Source organism: Lygodium microphyllum, chromosome 13 (genome assembly GCF_053477565.2).
Source record: "Lygodium microphyllum isolate KBCC chromosome 13, Lygodium_microphyllum_v1.1.10, whole genome shotgun sequence".
Lineage (NCBI taxonomy): Eukaryota > Viridiplantae > Streptophyta > Polypodiopsida > Schizaeales > Lygodiaceae > Lygodium > Lygodium microphyllum.
This window is the reverse complement of record NC_141147.1, coordinates 116,847,084-116,866,397: the sequence shown is the minus strand read 5'-3', so window position 1 is coordinate 116,866,397 and position 19,314 is coordinate 116,847,084. Positions and strand designations below refer to the sequence as shown.

The 19,314-nt window shown below is 39.8% G+C and overlaps 1 protein-coding gene across 2 annotated transcripts; it reads right to left on the bottom strand.

Annotated features, from left to right (window-relative positions):
- Positions 1-78: 78 nt before the first annotated feature.
- LOC148027106 (protein CELLULOSE SYNTHASE INTERACTIVE 1-like) lies at positions 79-9,186 on the bottom strand. Of its 2 annotated transcripts, none has more exons than XM_087691640.1 (7): positions 8,726-9,186; positions 8,537-8,601; positions 4,314-7,413; positions 1,617-4,167; positions 918-1,372; positions 612-728; positions 79-528 (listed from the first exon to the last, which is right to left on the bottom strand). In XM_087691640.1, exons 1-7 carry the CDS (start codon positions 8,783-8,785, stop codon positions 385-387), a joined length of 6,492 nt encoding a protein of 2,163 aa, XP_087547766.1. In that variant the 5' UTR covers positions 8,786-9,186; the 3' UTR covers positions 79-384. The 2 variants fall into 2 exon arrangements, with proteins under 2 accessions (XP_087547766.1, XP_087547767.1); XM_087691641.1 differs by having other exon boundaries at positions 4,314-7,407.
- Between the last annotated feature and the right edge of the window lie 10,128 nt (positions 9,187-19,314).

Genomic DNA, 19,314 nt, shown 5'->3' with positions numbered 1-19,314 from the left:
ATCTATTTTTGCTTTTATAAGCTTTGTCTATGAGTTGGTATATTCAAGAGGTGTCAAAATCATCTAGAGCGTGACATATTAATGTTGATCTTGACTTTAAGAGATAAAAGGAGACAGTACAACTGAGCATCTTGAATTTCAGCTTCTGTTGTTTTACACATGCTCGTTTATAACATGGAAGAGTCATCATATTTAATGGCACCGAGAAGTTTGTCAAGACTTGGGGATAGAATATGACACATGTTAACTTGCATGTGAAATGATGTGGCTTATGGCGCAATGCTCAGTGATTCCTCCACTAGTTCTCTGCTCCTGTCCAAACAGAACACCTTGATGCAGACAGCCATAGAATCTTAACTTCATATTGAGTCCACATCTTCCAGATCATTCATGTGACCATGCTATCTCAATCTCCAGCAATCTTGGTGTCCCATCACGATTTTTGTCAGGTTGCAGTGTGTAAGTCCCACTTATAGTTCCGAGTGCAATTACTCTATCTACTTGAATTGTCACTTTCCCGAGAGTTCCCTGGCACAACCAGCAAACATCATTAGTCATACCACAAATGTAACTCTCCCTTGATGAGATGAACTTTGTTGTTCCTTTCATACCTTACTGAATGTGCCCTTGTTTTTGCAGACAATGTGAACTTTCTGGCCTTTGGGAGCATATTCAAAAGGCCAAGCAAATCCTTGATTCCATTCTGGAGATGTGCTGTGGGAGATGACCTGCAGAAAAGAAACAAATGTGTGTGTGTGTGTCTGAGAGAGAGAGAGAGAGAGATTCCCGCACGTTGGCCTATGGCCCTCGTGCCTCTTGTACTCGTGTAATCATGTAATCTTGTACTTTCTTCGTAATTAAAGAGAGAGAGGATCTCTTTTTACAAAAAAAAAAAAGAGAGAGAGAGAGAGAGAGACCTTTGTTTCTTTTGTTGGTCCATTTCCCAATGTAAGCTTGCAAAATGCATTGGTGCTTCCAACCTTCTGTTTCAGGTTCTTTCCCTGCTTGATTGTAACAACCAGGCTCCCAGGTAGACATAATAATAAATTGCTTGCTCTTTCTTGGAATCTTGGTATACCTGCTTTAATGAGTCCCTGTAGAACAGGAATAGCTGTTGCCATGGCCGAAGCTTGTGCTTTAGTAATATCTGCTGTGCTGCCTGACCAGCCTTGTCTCAACAGGTATAAGGTCTCGAGAGCTGCATCTTGCACTGTTTCAGGGCCTGCTTTTAATGCTGTAATAAGCTGAGGTATGCAGAGAGTTGCTGCATCTGCTGCACGCAGCTTAGGAAAATTGTTGAAAAGCACAGATATGGCATGTACAATGTCCTCATTTATCAAAGCATCATGGTTCAACTCGTTCTGTAAAGCAACTGTGAACACCATATAATAAAAACTGTCAGAATCAGTCAAATCTCTACATTTTCATTCGTGCATTTGAACTGAGAGATGGGTAAAACATTAAAAAAGAAACAACAAGGGAATTTCCTAAGAGACTAAGATCCCCCATAGTCTTCAAATTTCAATTTACATTCAGGACCTTTAGAACTCAAATTTTTATGAGATGATGGCAAAATCTTGTTTGGAATGGAGAGCATGTTGAGAATAGGATTTGACCTGAAAGTGCTCGGATTATTTCAGTTGATGCATGCTCTGGAACATTCTGACTGGAAAACAGAAGTTTTATTATTGCTGCTGCTTGCCCTGCTGTCTCCTTGCTGCTTGAACAGAGGAGATTGCGAACAAGATCAACTGCCCCGGACTCTGCCAAAGCATGTTTGTTTACCCTACCATTGGCAACCACATTTTGGAAAGCACACAGTGCAACTGTTCTCAAATCCTCAGGTGTATGTGCCTCCAGAATAATCATGAGGGCCTGACAAGCCAGCATCACATCTGAGGCTAATGCTGAACCTCCTGCCTGTTGGAAAAGGTCACCAAGTGCGAGTGCTGATAAAAGCCGAGCAGGCTGGTTCTTAGATTCTGGATCCAGCAAGTATTGAGCAAGTGGAGCAACTGCATCATAGGCTGTTTTCATGCTTCTCACCTTTTTGTCATTCAACAGACTTTCCAAGACTTGTGCTGTGGCTTCTTCACATTGATGGCATCTCAATAACTCAACAAGTGCATCTATTGCTCCACTCCTTGCATATGCCTCTGCATAGCTAGGGTTTTCTTTCACCAAGGCAAGCATTCCTTGCAGGGCAACCACAATTGTGTCTTTCTTATCTGATTGCAGCATTCTTACAAAGGCTTCCACAGGCACTTGCCAGTAGTAAACGGGATTATGATGCAAGATGTTACATAGCACTGAACAAGCTGATTCCCAGAGTTCATGAGGTGGCAGAGGTTCTAGCTGCATTATTACTTTTGAAACTTCAGGGATTCCACCTGCTTCGGCAACAGCTTGTGGCAGAACATGAGATGCTGTTTCTAAAGCAAAAATTGATTTTTGCTGCATGTTTTCTGATCCAGTGGCTGCAAGCTGCACAAGAGAACTGACAACCTTCTTAGAAATCATACTCTGGTCCAAACGCCTTTCCACCAGAAGGTGGGAAAACAATTCTGATGCAAGCTGCTGTACTGGTTTTGAAGGAGAATCCAGAAGCAAGATTAGAGGTTTTATAGGCTGACTAGGACTCAGCTTATAGCTCGCAAGTTGCTCAGATTTACCAAGAATGTTAACTAGAACCTGCATGCTGCTGTATTGACCAGCAACACTCAAGCCTGGCCGGGACAAGGTCAATAAGAGAGGATCCACAATCTTTGGGGCGGAAACCTCCGTAGCTACGCTACCAGTGTCTGTTAAAATTTGCAATAGCTGACATGCTGAAGCACATGATAAGTCTGACAGAGATGGCATAAGATGGAGTACTTTGTCAAAAACACCAAAAGTCACCATATCAAGTTTACATTGCAGTCGGTCCTTTCCTAGTTTGATGAGTGAACTGAGTGTAACTTCATGAATAGATTGGTCTACCTCTGCTAGCATGGCCACTGTGTAACGTATTGCCCCATGTGTAATGGCAATGTCTGCTAAAGATATACTGTCGAGCAGACTGTTAAGAGCATAGAGAACTGCAAGCCATGTGGGCCTTGCAGTTTCATCACCAAGAAGCATTACAAGTGGTTCAACACAACCAGCAGCTGTAGGATAGGCCCGAACACGTGAATAACTGAACAAGACAAAGCACAATGCTGCAGCTTCCTCTTTAAGCTCCAAAGAGCAGTCATCCCATAAAATTCTGCTCAAGATTTCTAAACATTCGGATTCAGGATCTGCGATAACCATTGCTTTTGGAGGGTTGTCATCAGACAATCGTGAAAGGGATTTAAGTGCTAATCTCTGCTCTTTTTCTGATCCTGTACGTAACATATCTAAAAATGGTGGTATAGCTTGCCTGGCAGCATCGTTGTTTTTAATATGATCTGCCACAAATAACTCTTGAAGAGCTCTTCCTGCACTGTATCTTGCACTCTTCCTGCCGAGTCTTAAAACAGCAACCAGTTGGTTCAAAGCTCCAACAGCTGATTCATGGCATCTGAGTTCAGTAGCACTAAAAAGGATTCTTAGCAAGTCAGCAGTACATTCTTCCATGTTATCTTGAGGTCCTAATGAGAGGTATCTTGTCAGTGCTTCTAAAACTCCTGCTTCTGCCATGGCTAATTTGTTAGCATGACTGCCTGTTGCAACCAGTGCTAGCAAACCTTGGGCAAAAAGTGGTGCACCTGGTTTCTCTGCACTAGGCTTCAAAAGCTCGACTAAAGCTGGAATCACCTTCCTTGCTGTAGAACCAAATTTAATGTCATCATTCCTAAATAGGTGTTCCAGAGCTGTCTGCACAGGATTTGGCACGAGGGCAAACTCTTTTGTCAAGTCCAGAAAGTTAGGATTGTCTGACTCCGAGCTTCCAAGAAGTGCAATGAGACCTCCTGGAGCACCTGAGTTAGTGAGGGCAAGGATAGTGCTTCGGTTTCCATTCAAGACAAGGCTTGCCACAGACTGTGCAGCAAAGTACTTCTCAGCAGAATCCCCTATCTTCAGTAAAGAGGCAAGTAGGGGGATTGTTCGACTGACTTCTGGCACTGACAGGACATCCTTTTCTTGATATAGAATGGCAAGGAGGAGAGCACTTACCCATGCACCCTCATTGTTTCCTGTGGCATCCTGTCAAATGGGAACGAAACTTAGTCCATAGCATTGGTGAAATTCTGCAATTTTTCAAGCTGAACGAACTATTGATACTTAAATCACCATATGATGTAGTATCATGTAGTTTTAAAGAATATGGAGCTTTCTCTAACAGACCTTACCTGTGCTCCATATGGAGAATAGCTTCCTAGCTCTCTGCTGATGGCTTCAATGGCACCAGCCTCTGAAACCAGGCACTTGGTCCTGCTATCATATGCAGCTGTTATTGCCAGCAACCACAAAGCCACTGTCTTGCCAAGATGGTTAGAATGGTCTGCTTGGGGGGAGCTTTCACTCCTATTTGTTACTTCAGTTTGCAAGTTCTGTGTTTTAAGAGCTAAACTCATGAAACTTTCAAGACCTATTCCAGTGCTTTTGTTATCATCAAAAGGTGGAAGATCATCATCTGAATCACTCCCAAGCATTTGCACAAGTGATTGAATCATTGCAAGCAAACACTTTGCTTCCAGTAGGGCATTCATTGTTTGTTGCCGGTGCTCCTTTGCTGTGCAAATCAGAAGGGCAGCTGCATCTACCTGCACTTCTGTGCTTGGAGGTGTGATCACCCTATCTACAAGAGCAGTGATGCATCTTGATGTACCTGCAATGTGATCTCCTAGCAGGACTGGATGATCTTTACACAGCTTAGAAAGAACTTCTACTGCCTTGTTCTGAACAGCTGGGGGTCCAAAAGCTAAACAGTTAACAAGAGAACTGATACTTTCGGTTGATTTAACAAGGGCTTCCCACAAAGGTCGGCTGGAAGACCCACCCTTGTTACATTTGGTTAATATGGCTAAGGCTTCTAATGCTTCTTCCGTTGCTTCGTCTTCTACCCTAGCTATGGCAAGCAGGGTCACAAGTGACAGGATAGTACCAAAGCGATGAAACTTTTCTACCAGAGTGTCTTTGATATTTTGTGAATGAAGTAACCTTGACAGTGCTCGTGCTGCATGTGCTTTTCCTTCCAAGGTGCCTTCTTGCAGAACCCTTGTTAATGGCTTAATAAGATCTTCTGCTGGTACTTTCTCTGCAGCCTCTGAATCCTGAAATAGATTTGCAAGTGCTGATAAGGCTCTCTCAATCACTTCCAAGGCAGTGGACCGACAGAGCCTTAGAAGGGGCACCAATGTCTGCCTTGCATCCTCTGTCAGATCAGGATTCTGCTGGATAGACATGAAGAGTGATGCGAGACATTCAGCAGCATGCTTAGCAACTTGTTCATGTCTACTAATCAGAATCTTATGCAGAGGTGATATGATGTCTGCAACCATGGAACTCTCACGAAGGTCCTTTCGGTCTTTGAGTAGTTTGGCAAGGACTTTAGCTGCTTGCTGTTGTGTCTCCTCTTTGAATGAACCAAGCATCCTTATCAATGCAAGGTATGACTCATTAGCTGCTGAACCTTCGAGCACCAAGTCGGACATCGGTGAAATGGATAAAAAATGTACTAGTGTGTCCAAAACATACAATTTCGATTCTTGTACATCACTTGACAGCATGACATTTAGTTGGCTGATGGTGGTTGCATCAGTTTTGCTCACCAGATTTTTCAAACATCTTGCAGCTATCTCTTGTCCTTTAGTTCCAGTATTCTTTAGCAGCCACAAGAGGGCTGGCACAGCACCTGCTTTCTCAACACATGACCGGATATCTTCACTATGATTGCAGAGGTTTGCCAGAATAATAGCAGAATCCTCTTTTGCTTTCAGTGAACCAGATTCCAGTAGTTGTACAAGAGGAGGGATGCCTCCGGCAGCTGTTATAGCCCATTTACTCTCCTCACACTCCTGAGATAATGTTGAGAGCAATGCAACAGCACATTCCTGCTGCTCCTCTGTTGAAACACCCAGCAGGGAAATGAGAAATTGGACACCTTGTCGACCCTGAAGTGCATACCACAGGTCTGAATCGGTGTCACAAAGCCTTATGAATGACTTAAGAAATTCCTCCTGGACATCCAAGGATGTCATGGTTATCAAACCTACAAGCATTTTTTTCACTTCTGAGTTCATCAAAGAAGCAGCTAAATGCTTGTTTCCATACAGGCTAGCCAAAGCTTCAATTGATCTCTCCTGGATCAATCCTGATGCATGCTTTTTGATCTGTCTTACTAGGACTTGTTCCATAGCCACTGGGTCTATTGATGAGAGGGACCCTTCTTTTTCATCCAAAACCATGAGAGCAGATGCAAGTGCACCCAGGGTGTCTGCAACATGAAGATCTGATTTAGTGGTTTCAAGACTTTCAGCCATGCTGTGTATAACTGAATGCAGGCCACCTGCAACATTTGCCAGAGCACCCATTGCATTTTCTTGTAGAGATTGTGCAACCTCTCCACCCATAGCTTCCTTACAAGGAGCTACAGTAGCATTGACGAGTGCAGAAATCCCATTTGAGTCAATTATCCACCTTCTAGATTCTCTACTTTGATGAGAGAGGGATTTCAATGCACCTGCTGACTCAGCTCGAACAGCAAAGTCATTACCTGGAGACAATAATCGAAGCAATCGGTCAACAAGGCCGACTTGCATGACCTTGGCACAAGTAGACTCGTCTTCCATCATCATTTTTGCAAGAAGGTAGCAGGAGTGGCCTTGAGCCTCAGAGCTGCCTGATGTTATGAGCCTTAGAAGGATTTCAAGGCCCCCAGCCTTCATGGTCTCTTCCCAGAAACCATCCGTATCTCTACTCAAGTTCCTGAGCGCTCCGATGAGGATTCCATCAAGTGGCTTGATTACCTTATGTGTTGGCTTGAGTTGCTCCCACAGGTAAGGAACAGCACCCTCAGTCGCAAATATCTTTGGACCGACTTTGTCCTCGATGCTTCCCTTCGATGCAGTGTAGATTGCTCTTGCTGCTGCCACTTGCGATTCAAAGGAGTTGGATTTCAGCAAAGCCAATAGAGTGGGGATGGATCCACCTAGGAGGACTTTAATCCTTGTGTCTTCATCTTTGCTCAATATTTCAAGAATCATTGCAGAAATGTTTTTTGTTGAGGTAAAGTTTGATCTGAGCATTGTAACCAGCACTGGGATGGATTGTGGATGGCAGCTAACAGCAGTCCGAGCATCCCTATTAGTATTCATGAGATCCAACAGCTTTCTCAAAAGTGATTCCTTGTGCTGAGGTGTGGATGCGGCATTTCGTAGCTGTTCGAGGCATTGAGCAACACTGGTCCAGATACCATCTTGACCTTCCATGGGTGATGCATACCTGCTCCTTTCAATCAAAACGAGATATGAGTTACATAAATGCCTGCAGTTTTTGCTAAGAAGCTTTCCAATCTTTATAGCTAGGCTGCTTACATGCATGCAAATTCCATTCATCCCAACCAGGAATAACAATTTGACAATGCTGGTTGGTGCAATTCACATTACATGTATAATTGTAAAATTTTGGCTGTGATGATTATGATATTAATGATGTTAACCAAGTTAATGATGACCATGAGTCTACTGATGATAATTGATGTTAATTATAATGATAATGATACGAGAAGACACGGGTGATCATGATGACACTTTTGACGACTTAGTTCTTGAGGATGTAGCTGTTGATGGTTATACTGTTGTTGATAAAATAGTTCTTGATAATGATCATGATGCTGTTGAGAGAAAGGAAGTAGGAGGGGAAGGTGAGGGATGCAAGCAGAAGAAGAAGCAGCAGCTTCAGAAGGTGATAAAGAGAATGATAATGATGATGATAAGATTGATGATAGAGAAGTAGAAGGTTACACTAACATTTCTCTGGTGTCGCCTATTCTGAGCAAAAAGATTTGCTGATCAAAAATGTTTGTATAATCTTGTCTGCATAAGGACGATGACGATATTGATGATAGAGAAGGGGAAGGAAGAGAGTTTTGGGTGTCTTAAAAGTAGGGCCTAGCACATCAGAAAATGGGATGTTAACAGAAAATTGGAGCATTGTTTTTCCTGAGTTCATAAACACACAGATGTTATCAAACTAGTAGACGTGAAAATCATTGACAGAGGCTGATCAGCATCTGATGCATCGTGTCAACGTTGGAACATTGCAACTAGATCTAGCTGGGGGCAATTTGAGAAGCACATTGAAGTATTTGAGAAAATGCCCCGAGATTTGGTTTGCAGTCCTAACTTCTAATAACATGAGGATGAGACCCCCAATATTGAGGCCTTATCAGAGAATGGTGATGAGGCCATAGTTGAAAAGAGCGAAGATTTGGCCGGCATTACATGTTAAGGCCTTATCAGGGAACGATGATGAGGCCATAGTTAATAAGAACGACAATTTGGCCGATTAGTTGCATGTTAATGCTGCGGATTTGTGCTCTCTCATGGTGGGACAAAAGAATTTGAGGTACCTCGATCCAGCGAGCATCATTGGCCGGGCATCACCTTCCAGCTTTGTGGAAGAGTCTAATCTTTCCTGTTGAGTGTCAAGAGCGCAAGGAAGAGTAAAACAAACAATTGAATGAAGGGTGAGATTCGTTCCTTAATCAGATTAAGATTGCATTATATCGACTAGATGATTACAAATGAGGAAATGTTACCGGTGCAAAAGGTTCAGAAGGGCGGATTTGAGACATCAAAGAGGTCTCTACAGATGCCATATTGGGAAGGGATCAATCAATCCGAGAAGGGATCAGTCAATCCGAGAGCACAGAAGGGCTCTCTGGTACTCAATATACCGCCCAGTTGCAGAGGGGCATGAGGGCTCGACAAAGAGTGGTTTCTTTCAATGAATTTGTGTGGAGCTGTTTTAGAGAGGGTGCAAGATACCTACGAGAATTGTAGCTGTGCTGGCGCCACAGCTGGATTGAGGAGGAGGAAGAAGAAGAAGAAGAAGATTCATTGGAGCTGCCATTAGTTTGTTGTTGGGGCTTTAGTATTGATTAGGCGAGATGCTTAGCAAGGAAGGAAGGAAGATGGTGGGTGTTTAAGCAGTTGCAGAGGGCATGTCATGGGGCCTCAAACAATAGAGACCAGCTACTTGCACACACCTCCAGGCTCCCCTTCTCTCTCTCTCTCTCTCTCTCTCTCTCTCTCTCTCTCAAAGTTCCATGGTGTCCAAGAATGCAACAAACGTTTTCAAACGTGGAAAATACACACACACACAGTGTGCACACATAGGTGTGTGTGTGTGTGTGTGTGTGTGTGTGTTTTAAAGTTATCCCAATAGTAAGCCATTGGGCTAGCAACCCTCATATCTGGGTTCTAGTTTTACCCTTTGAATTCCTATTTCAAGATGACTAGACAATGTAGGAATTGAACTCTACATAATTTTTGGTCACCATGTGTTCAACCAAGAAATTGAGTTACATCCTTTTGATCTCTCTCTCTCTCTCTCTCTCTCTCTCTCTCTCTCTCTCCTACTGCGCCTAGTAATTGTGGCAAGTGTGGGACACCATGCCACTTGGACTCACACACTCTCCTCACTATATTGCATCACTAGATTGAGGACATTATTGGTTGATTTATATGAGACCAAGGTAGAACCTCTCTCTTTTCTTGTTGTATCCTTTATGTTAGGATTATTACTCTCAACTTTTTGCTATCAAAAATAGAGTTGCTAGGTTCACTTCTTCTTTTTGATAGCCTATCATGTTATGCACTTATGGATAAAGAATTTAATGGAACAAATAGAATATTTTGCACACAATTCTAGAAAATTGAGCAAGCCAAGGCATAGAATTGCTAGACGATGAAGATCTCTCTTTGCCCTTTCTCTACACATGCATGTGCATGCGTGCATATGCACCCATACATTTGTGTATATGCACACACATTTTGTTGACATATATTCACACTAGTGGTGCATGTTTGTGTTATATCTTTTTGATCTTCAAATATTATCAGTCCACATATCAAGCACAATGATTGATGGTGTTGCTAGAGCATTTCACCAAACCACATTGAATTAGTATGAGGGACTATATGTTAGTGTGTGGCCACATGGTTCTCCTTAGGTTAAGATAACAAGTGATATATCTTTGATTTTTTCTTAGGATCATTGTTTTTGTCATGTGGAGGGGCTTTTGAAAAGAGGACTACTTTTGTTGTACACATGATCAAAGGAACTAGAAAGTGAGTTGGTAGAATGGAATTTTGGTTACACCTAATTTTAGAAGAGCAACCAATTCTATATACACTCCAAGGACTATGTAGCCTTTGTTGTTAATTTTTAATGCTTCATATCCATTGCAAGGTACATAGTTAGAGGGTAAGTAGATTCACTTGAAAGCATGGCTTCATTAAACTCCCACTTAAAGAAAGCTAGCATATAACAATAGTGAGGTAGTAAAATCCAATTAATAGAATTGTGCCATTTAAATGTGGAAGCAATATGAAGTATAGCATGAAATTTGAAGTATTTATGCACCTCCTTCAAAGATTTTGATATAATTCGCATTATTGTATGGCATCATTTTCTTACATAGATAATTCCACAAGTTTTAGAGTCCCTCATATACCACAGTACTAAGAAGCTCTTAGATCTCAGATCACTTTTAATAATATAATCAATGATTCCTCTTGTCTTGGTATATGGATTCAATACCTTTAGGTAGATGCAAACTAAAATTATTATAGCTAATTGTGCATACAACTATGTAGGAGAAGTGGAAGGATCAATGTTGAGGGAAATTTCTTACAACTCAAGGACAAATATAAGGTCAACTCTTGAAAAACACTTACAAGATACATGTATAATACTTAGAAATTTAAAATACAATTTGCTTCAATTCACATCATTAGAAAACTATTATTATGTGTTTGATTAGACCATTTATCAATTTGCTAGTGGATATAACTAATAAACTTTTCCTACTCATAGATTGTATTTTGAAATGTGGCAAGAAGAATTTCCCAGTTAGATGCTCTTGAGAGCTCAAGTCCAATTCCTTTGTAACTATGACTATTCATTTAGTAGCTTTGCATTATTATTTGAGTTCAAATTAGTATACCTTTTTCTTAAAGATTCAACATTTATGATGGTCGTTTAAAATTACTCCTACATGGAGAGTGACGAAAGGGATTTTAATAAGTGCCTTTCTTCATGTGGATTCATACAAATGCATTTACAAAGCACAAAAAATGACATGATGAATCATGTCAATTAAGTCAAGGCAATCACTCTAGCTTTTAGCATAATTATCGTTTTCATTAAACTAGAATTGGCATTTCACCATAAAAGGTTGCAAGAGTCCAATCTAGCATATTGTAGCATCGATATTTAAAATCACATGCTTTACAATTGTTTCTTGTATAAAGTTGTGACTTTTAACATGTGATCAAACATACATGAAGTATCCATAGTTTCAAAGAAATGTTGTCTTCAAGGTGGAATGCATCTTAGGTAAAGTAGAACTACATAGTTGTGCTTATTTTGGTCTTATTGAGAAGACATTAGTTTATGCTTGTTATTCTTCTTAAAACCACAATGGACATTTAGTTTTCTAAAGGATTTGAGAAATTTGGCTACCTACTAGCATTCCTGTTTTAGTCTATCCTACATGTGTTTATATCGCTCGGACTCACTAATAAGAGTTGAACGTGGGCTCCAATGATAGGAGAAGTATGGCTATTTTGCTCATTTATTTTTTCACTCACACCCTACCTATGATAGGGAGAACTTGTACAATTGTCTTGTTATCTAATTCTTGGTTCTGCCTTGCATTCTTTTTTATAAACCCAAAAACTTTTTTGTTGGATTTGTAATGAAGCAAGAAATATAGACTCTCATTAGTAATTTTGGCTCATTAGTGAAACATGGATTTGCAATGAAGCAATAAATGTAGAGTTTCATTATGAATGGTGGCTCAATTTGTTAGCTTACACTTAGATGATAATGAAGAAAGCTACCCCATATAGTTTTATAGCTATCATTCTACTTTCATTATTATCACGTTAGATTTCACGTTGTTGTCATGGGTAAAGTTGTTTGTAAGAAAGAAAATAGAAGGATACATTTTTCCTTTCGTGTTGCATCTGGGCTCACTTTGAATTGAACAAAAGCTAACATTACTCCACTTAGATGAGGTCACTTTGAACATATATTTTTTGCATACGAGCAAAGCTAAGGATGAGAAACTCGAGGAAAGACATGCTACTTATTAGACAAAAAATGATTGCTTTGGTTTAAGATACATGTCAACAAATAAAGGGGTAACTAAATTAGTTGTCTTTCTTGGGAAAGTGGTTGCTTGGATCAGATGGTGTGGGAGTTGGAGAGGGGATGTCAGTGGGACCGAAGAAGATTGCATATTTGAAGTATTCCTTAGCCATGAACAAGCGAAGGAGCCCATCATGAGGTTGAAAAGGATGGCAAGGTTAATGAAAGGTTTTACTTAACAAAGACCTTAGAAAAGGGAAAGAGGGAGATGATGTGAGGCGAGGGGCCATGTCTTATGAGTACTTTGAGGTAGATTAGTGGAATGGAAGGTCAATGCATGCAAGGGATCTCTCTTTAGCTTTTTGAAGGGTGGCTCCACTGGTTTGGGGGGGGGGGGGGGGGGGGGGTGTTTATATGAGTGTGATACACTTCTTGCTAGGTGAATACCCCATGCAAGCCTTTGGTGGTGATATACCGAAAGAGGAGGTGTTGATGGCTTGTCTATTTGCTCTAGTTTGATGGTCGCTCTTACGTCTCATTTTCCACCACCTATGCTATCGTCTCCGCTAACATAATAAAATTTAATCGCCCCCATTAAGCCCCCCACGTTCTCGCAATACACTTAATGATGATGCTATTTTGACCATGCCTCGCAATTTGTTTATGTATAGCATCTCCCTTGATGCCTACCTTCAACCTTCTCCCCCCCCCCATCCCATTCTTTCTCCCTCAAGCGCGCCTTGTTTGTGGCTCTGATGTTAAGGGCGACCCACTCCTCCTTATTAGTAAAATAAGATTATGCTTAGTGATTATCTAAGCACACCCTCTCTCTAGTTTAGCTTAGAATGGTAAGAAGCATAGTGACCTCTTCTTCTCTAAGCATATTCCCAAAATGGCTAAGGTGAGAAATGTCACATGACCTTCTCAAAGGTGGAAGCTTAATAGCATAGCATACCTCTCCACACGCATAACTTTCTTTTGGGCAACAATCTAGTCTTTCCTCTCATCTTAAGTCAAAATACTTGTGTGATCACTTTCTTGTATGGGAGAAATTTTTCCTCTTCACAACTGGTTAATGAATCCTCTTGAGCCTCGTGATGGATCGTAATCAAACATAGGCATGTCTCTATGTCGTTGACACTTGAAGGAATTGCTTAGATATTTAAGTTTTGATGTAATGATGAGACTAACTAAATGGCATCAAAAGTGTATAAAAATACATGCAACAAATTTAAAGAGTATTTGGAAAGCTTCTAGAAGTGAAGCTTGCATAATTGTTCAGAAGTCCATATTTGTAACATTGGATGTGTGGTAAGGCTTTAGTTTTTTTGTTTTGGGGATGGTATTTTAAGGTTCTTATTGACATTTTGTAATATTAAGGCGAACAAGGAATATGAAAAAGTGTTGAGGATTTGGTTTGCACCTCAAACATATGTGCGTAAAAGCTTTGAGACCAAGGTGCACTTTGGTTTGAATGTTATAATGAACTTAACTCAACATTAGCTTACATCATGGAAGAATTTTCAAAATACATCCAATATGAAAGACTAGTATAACGACAAAGATATATGTAGTTCCAATAGACAACATCTATCAATTCAATGGGACAAATGTTTATACAATAGAGCTACAAATTCTAGAAGATTAAAAAAATCAACTTAGTAGCATAGAAGGAACTCCTATGGACAAATGTATTGAAAACTATATGGATCATTGCCTTTGAAAAAGCTAAATATACCCTTGATGAAAATACTAAATCTCTTGCTGATTTAATTGATCACTAGCTTTTCCTTTCAAGAAACACTATGTATCTCATCTTCCAAAAATTTTCCATTGTAGTAACTTGACATTCCATAAATTGAAGTTAGTTGGATTTCATACATAACTATTAATGTTATCTTCTACTTTCTCACAAACATGCAACATGAATAATGAGAGAACAAAAGAGAGATGTGCAGTCACATAGGTAGGCAACCATGCACGAGAGAATGAGAACCAAGAGAGCACTCGCTTGGGGGTACTCTCCTCCTCTACTACCACTCAATACAATAATACAACACAATGCAGCTCTTTAATAGTATTGATAGGTTCACACACTCTACACCAATACTTGAAGATCAAAGAATGCTAATACACAAAAGAAAACATGACAAGAAGATAAACAACACACTTGGGGATTCGAGGAATGCTTTGAAAGGAGAGAGATTAAAGAGCAGAATGGGTAATGAGGATGTTGCAATCAAAAGGTTGAGTGCTTGTAGGGGAAGAAAGATTGTGGGTTGCATTTTGTACAAAAAAAGAACTCCCACTTATGAGTGGTAGGTGATATCATGCTGAACCGCTTTGTCCATTGCTTTCAAAAAATCCCTCTAGATTTTCGATACTTTTGTACATTCCCAAAAAAGGCAAAATCCATCTTTAGCTCTTGTCTTACACAAAAAGAGTTTTTGGAGAGAGAAATGCTCCTTTGGTTTCCTAGCTAGTCCGTTGTAGGTAGTTTTCTCATTAAGGCCCTCCATAGGAAGAGCTTAAGCTTGTGTGAGGGAGCAGCCTTCTAACATATTCTTACCCTTTTCTTCTAGATTGCTAAGATGTTGTTAGGGAACCTCTTTCTTCAACTTTGTGTGCTTTTTCAATAAAAAATGGACCTCTTTGACAAGGACAATCTCTTCTTGTTTAACTCAAGCCTTTGCCCCTAGAGATTTCCAGTAATTAAAAGGTTGACCACACACTATACGTGATGATGTGCGCCAATCCTTTTACTTCGCATACATGACTATTCTCATCCATTCTTCTTCCCTTCTTTTCAACTCTAACTCCTGAGCTCCTTCACTAGCATGATTCCTCTTAAGAGAACTTGGGTCCCACACAAAGAGTCAAGCATAGTGTTCCAACTTAGAAATGACACATCAATATTTATCTTCTCACATTCAATCTCAAAACTTTTGAGAATTAGTTACATACCTCCAAAAGGGCCTTATAAGAGGCCTCATCCTCCTCTGTAAAATTTGTGTTTCCATGGGTACACATTGTGTTCCAAGATGTGACCATTTGGTAATTATATGCCTTTGATATCACCCTCATTAGCTTTCATTTACAAATTATGAAGCAAGGATTTAGTGACTACATCAAATAATCAAGGAGCTCATGTGCACCCTATCTCAACGAGTACTTTAATTCAAAGCAATTAGACAAGTAGGCATTAATACATACCTTGGTAGAAACATTGCCAAAAGGGCTCTTATATTAAAGAATCTAGAATTTAATCTTGAGGATCAAGACCTTAGCCATAGTCTTGTACTCGACGTTCAACATGGTTAAAGGTCTTCAATGGCTTGGCCTCAACCTATTAGTACCTGACTTCGGAATGAACTTGCTAAAATCTTTGTTGACCTCCTTAGTTAGGAAACCTTTGTTTATGAACAATTGAACATTTGCTATAGATTGTTAGCTAGATCCCCCCATAAGGTTTGAAGAATTTGATGAGCCCCATCTAGTCATAATGACTTCTACTTTCATTCATGTCTTTCCCAATGTTGGGGGTAAAGACGTATGTGTCTAACCGCCTATGTATTCATTACACTAATAGTATCCACACACTTGTACACTACATGTGTGGTAGGTGCCCATCACTATCACTTCATTCTTTATTCTTTCAGTAACATTTGAATAAGGGAAGGCCGGTCACACATTGTGATGATGACTATTGGAGTTCCCACATGATGTCTCTCTCTCTTGCTCTCTTGCTCCGTCCACCATAGCTCTTGCTTCTACTTGTGTGTTTCTAGTTAGGATCTACCTTTCAACTGTTGGTATCAAAGCCAACCATCTGATGAGCTTCTTCATCCTTTGCTTCAGTCTGGATTCAAAGCTTCAACTTAAGGTTTCATGGTAGTCATTATTTATTCCTCTTGAGGTATGCATTGAGTCTTTCTTCTTCCAGTTTGTTTCAGTTTGCTCTATGCTTATTGACGAGTTTCCCAAGGCTTAGTTAAGCCTTGATGAGTGTTTATTGAGCTGAGGAGCAACCATTTTATCCATTTTGAGTGGATATAGAGCATGTTGTAGAAGTTTTGGACAATTATGATAGCTTGACAATACTCTTGTATTTTGGCCATAACTTTTGCATATGGTATTGGATTTAGATGTTTTATGGCTAGAAACTAAGAGCACAACGAGAGATACATATATAGGTACTCATAAAGTTAATTATATGTAGTTTTCTATTCGCTGTTTCAAATAGAACAAAATAGTTTTGGGTTGGACAACAAATAGTGAATTCCATAATGCATGTTTGATGCTTTGGGATGATATTTTGGTGCCTGGATGGTATGATTATGATTTTGGGACTAATTTGAGATCAAAATAGCTTAGATTTTACTGACATTTCAGTATTGTAATAATAGGGTGGCAAGCATTTATTAGTGAAAAGCTTATGCCTAATGCTCATTGATGATACTCAGCGGGTGTACTGCTACTTTGGTTGTTATGTATACTTCCCGATGTGCTATGGCATGCTTTTGGGTTGAGATTTGGACTTTGTTACGTTGATCTTGGCTGTGGTTATATGGCTTGATTACTTTAGTGGCTTATGCAATTTACGGGCTTGAAGAATTGATTCGTTTTTATGCTCCTAACTTATGCTTCATGTATCTTGGATACTCAGATGTCATGTAGTTGATGTTTTTTAGCTTGCATTGCTAATTTGACATTCAATTTTGTTTAGGCGGGAATTAACTTTGCTACTTTGGATGCTACATAGAGCTTTGGATTTATGCCATTGAGCTGAGCTTACTTTCACCGAGATCATGGGACACTTACTTCATTTACATGCTCTCTTGATATTTATTGGATGTAGTTATCCTATAGTGGGCTAATTTGATCACTTACTTTGGACCTAGTACTTAGAGCTTTGGATTTATGCCATTGAGCTGAGCTTACTTTCACCGAGATCATGGGGCACTTACTTCATTTACATGCTCTCTTGATATGTATTGGATGTAGTTATCCTATAGTGGGCTAATTTGATCACTTACTTTGGACCTAGTACTTAGGTTTGTTAGTGTGTTATCAATGATATTTATATGCTTCTAAGTAATGTATTGAGCTTTTCTTAGTGGGTTATGCATTTGGTATTTCTTGCTCCTGGTCGTTTTTTTCTTGCTTGCTCACAGTTGTTTGCTGGCATACTCTTGCAATTTATTACAACAACCTATCATTTCAGTTTTATACATTCTTTTTGAGAGCAATGACTTGGATTTGACAGCTACTTGATTATAGTTTGTGGATAGCTCACCATTTTGGCAATTTCTCCTACTTAGCCCTTGATTTGGCTATGATTTTGGGGTTGTTTTGCTATCATTTATAGTAGCATGTTTATCTTGGATTGTGCTTTTATATCTTGCATTATGTTGGTGGATCGAATGACAATACTATCTTTAACATTGATAAGTTGGATGGCACAAATTACAACTATTAGAAGGCACAAATCTGGTAAGTTCTAGTGCAAAAATGGTAGATTATGCCATTGATACATGAGGATGTAAAATCCAAATGCTTTGATTTAGAGAATTGGGTTGAACTGGATGAGTTATGTAAATCTACAATCATTTTGTCACTCTTTAAGCAAGTCTACTATAATGTTGTCTCTGAGACAAGAGATCGCTTGGTAGTTATGGGATAAGATTCATAATGTCTTTGATAAGAAAAGCCATGGACCTTTGTATGAAGGAGGGGACCTCCATGTCCACCCACTTGAATGAGTTTCATTCTATTTTTAGCCACTTGTGTTCGTAGAGAATTGAATTTTAGAACAATTTTCCTCCCTTGTTCTTGCTAGTTACATTGCTTGAGTCATGGGACACATTTTGTGCTGCTATGTGTGGAAATTTGCTTGATGGGTTGAAATTGTAGGAGTAGAGGTGCACTCTTGAATGAAGAGGTTAACAAAAAGGATGTGTATGTTTCTCACACCTCTCATGGTTTGATAGTGAGAGGTAATAATGGTAGGAGCAATAATGACAATCATGCCAAGAGACTCTCAAAAGTCTCATTGGTCATGTGGATAATTTCGTAATATGTCCCATGGCTATAAGTTTGCATTGACTTGTCGCTATTGTGGGAAGCAGGGTTTTTGGCCACAACGTCATAAAATGCATGATGACAAGCACAAGGAAAAGGGAAAGGATAAAATGCAAGAAAAGAATGATCATTGCAGCATTGTCCCTAGCAAGTCCAGTGTCAAGATTGAAGAGATTAATATCATCCAGACTAATTTAGATGATGATTATACACTTGCAGCTTCTTCTCTTGATGTTTCACACTTGATTGATGCCTCATCTATCTATGCTCAATATTGGTTGCTTTATTTAGGGGCTTCATTTCATGTCACCCCTTATCAAGGAGTGGTTCCACTCCTATGGTAGCATGACATGATCTGTTAGATTGGGTAATGACTTGGCATTGGATATTGTTGGTATTGGAGATGTCCCAGCTACAACTTCCTTTATGTAGTATGTTTAATTTGCATTATGTATGCCATATTTTGACTTTGACTAAAAGTCTACTTTCAGCTAGATAGTTGGATGATGTAGGTTATGTTGTCTCTTTTGGTGATTCCTCATGGAAGCTTACTTGTGGGAATCAAGTCTTGGCACGAAGTGCCAAGTCTGGCACTCTTTACCCCTTACTTGTATCTAGGTCTATTGACCATGTTTTGGCAGTGGTTGTATTGTTATGGCATTGTTGCCTTGGGCACATGCCATTAAAGGAAATGAAAATGCTTATCCATTTGTAGTATCTTCCACCCCTTGACTATAAGTGTTTTGATTCTTGTCATCATTGTCTTTATGGTAGGTAGACTCATAACTCGCATAAGAAGTCTAACATTGTGCGCATGGGTGAGCCTTTGGCTCTTGTTCATTCTGATGTTTATGGACCTATACCTTGTAAGTCTTTAGATGGTGCAAAGTATTTTGTTACTTTCATTGATGATTACTCTCATAAGGTTTGGGCATACCCCATAAAGCA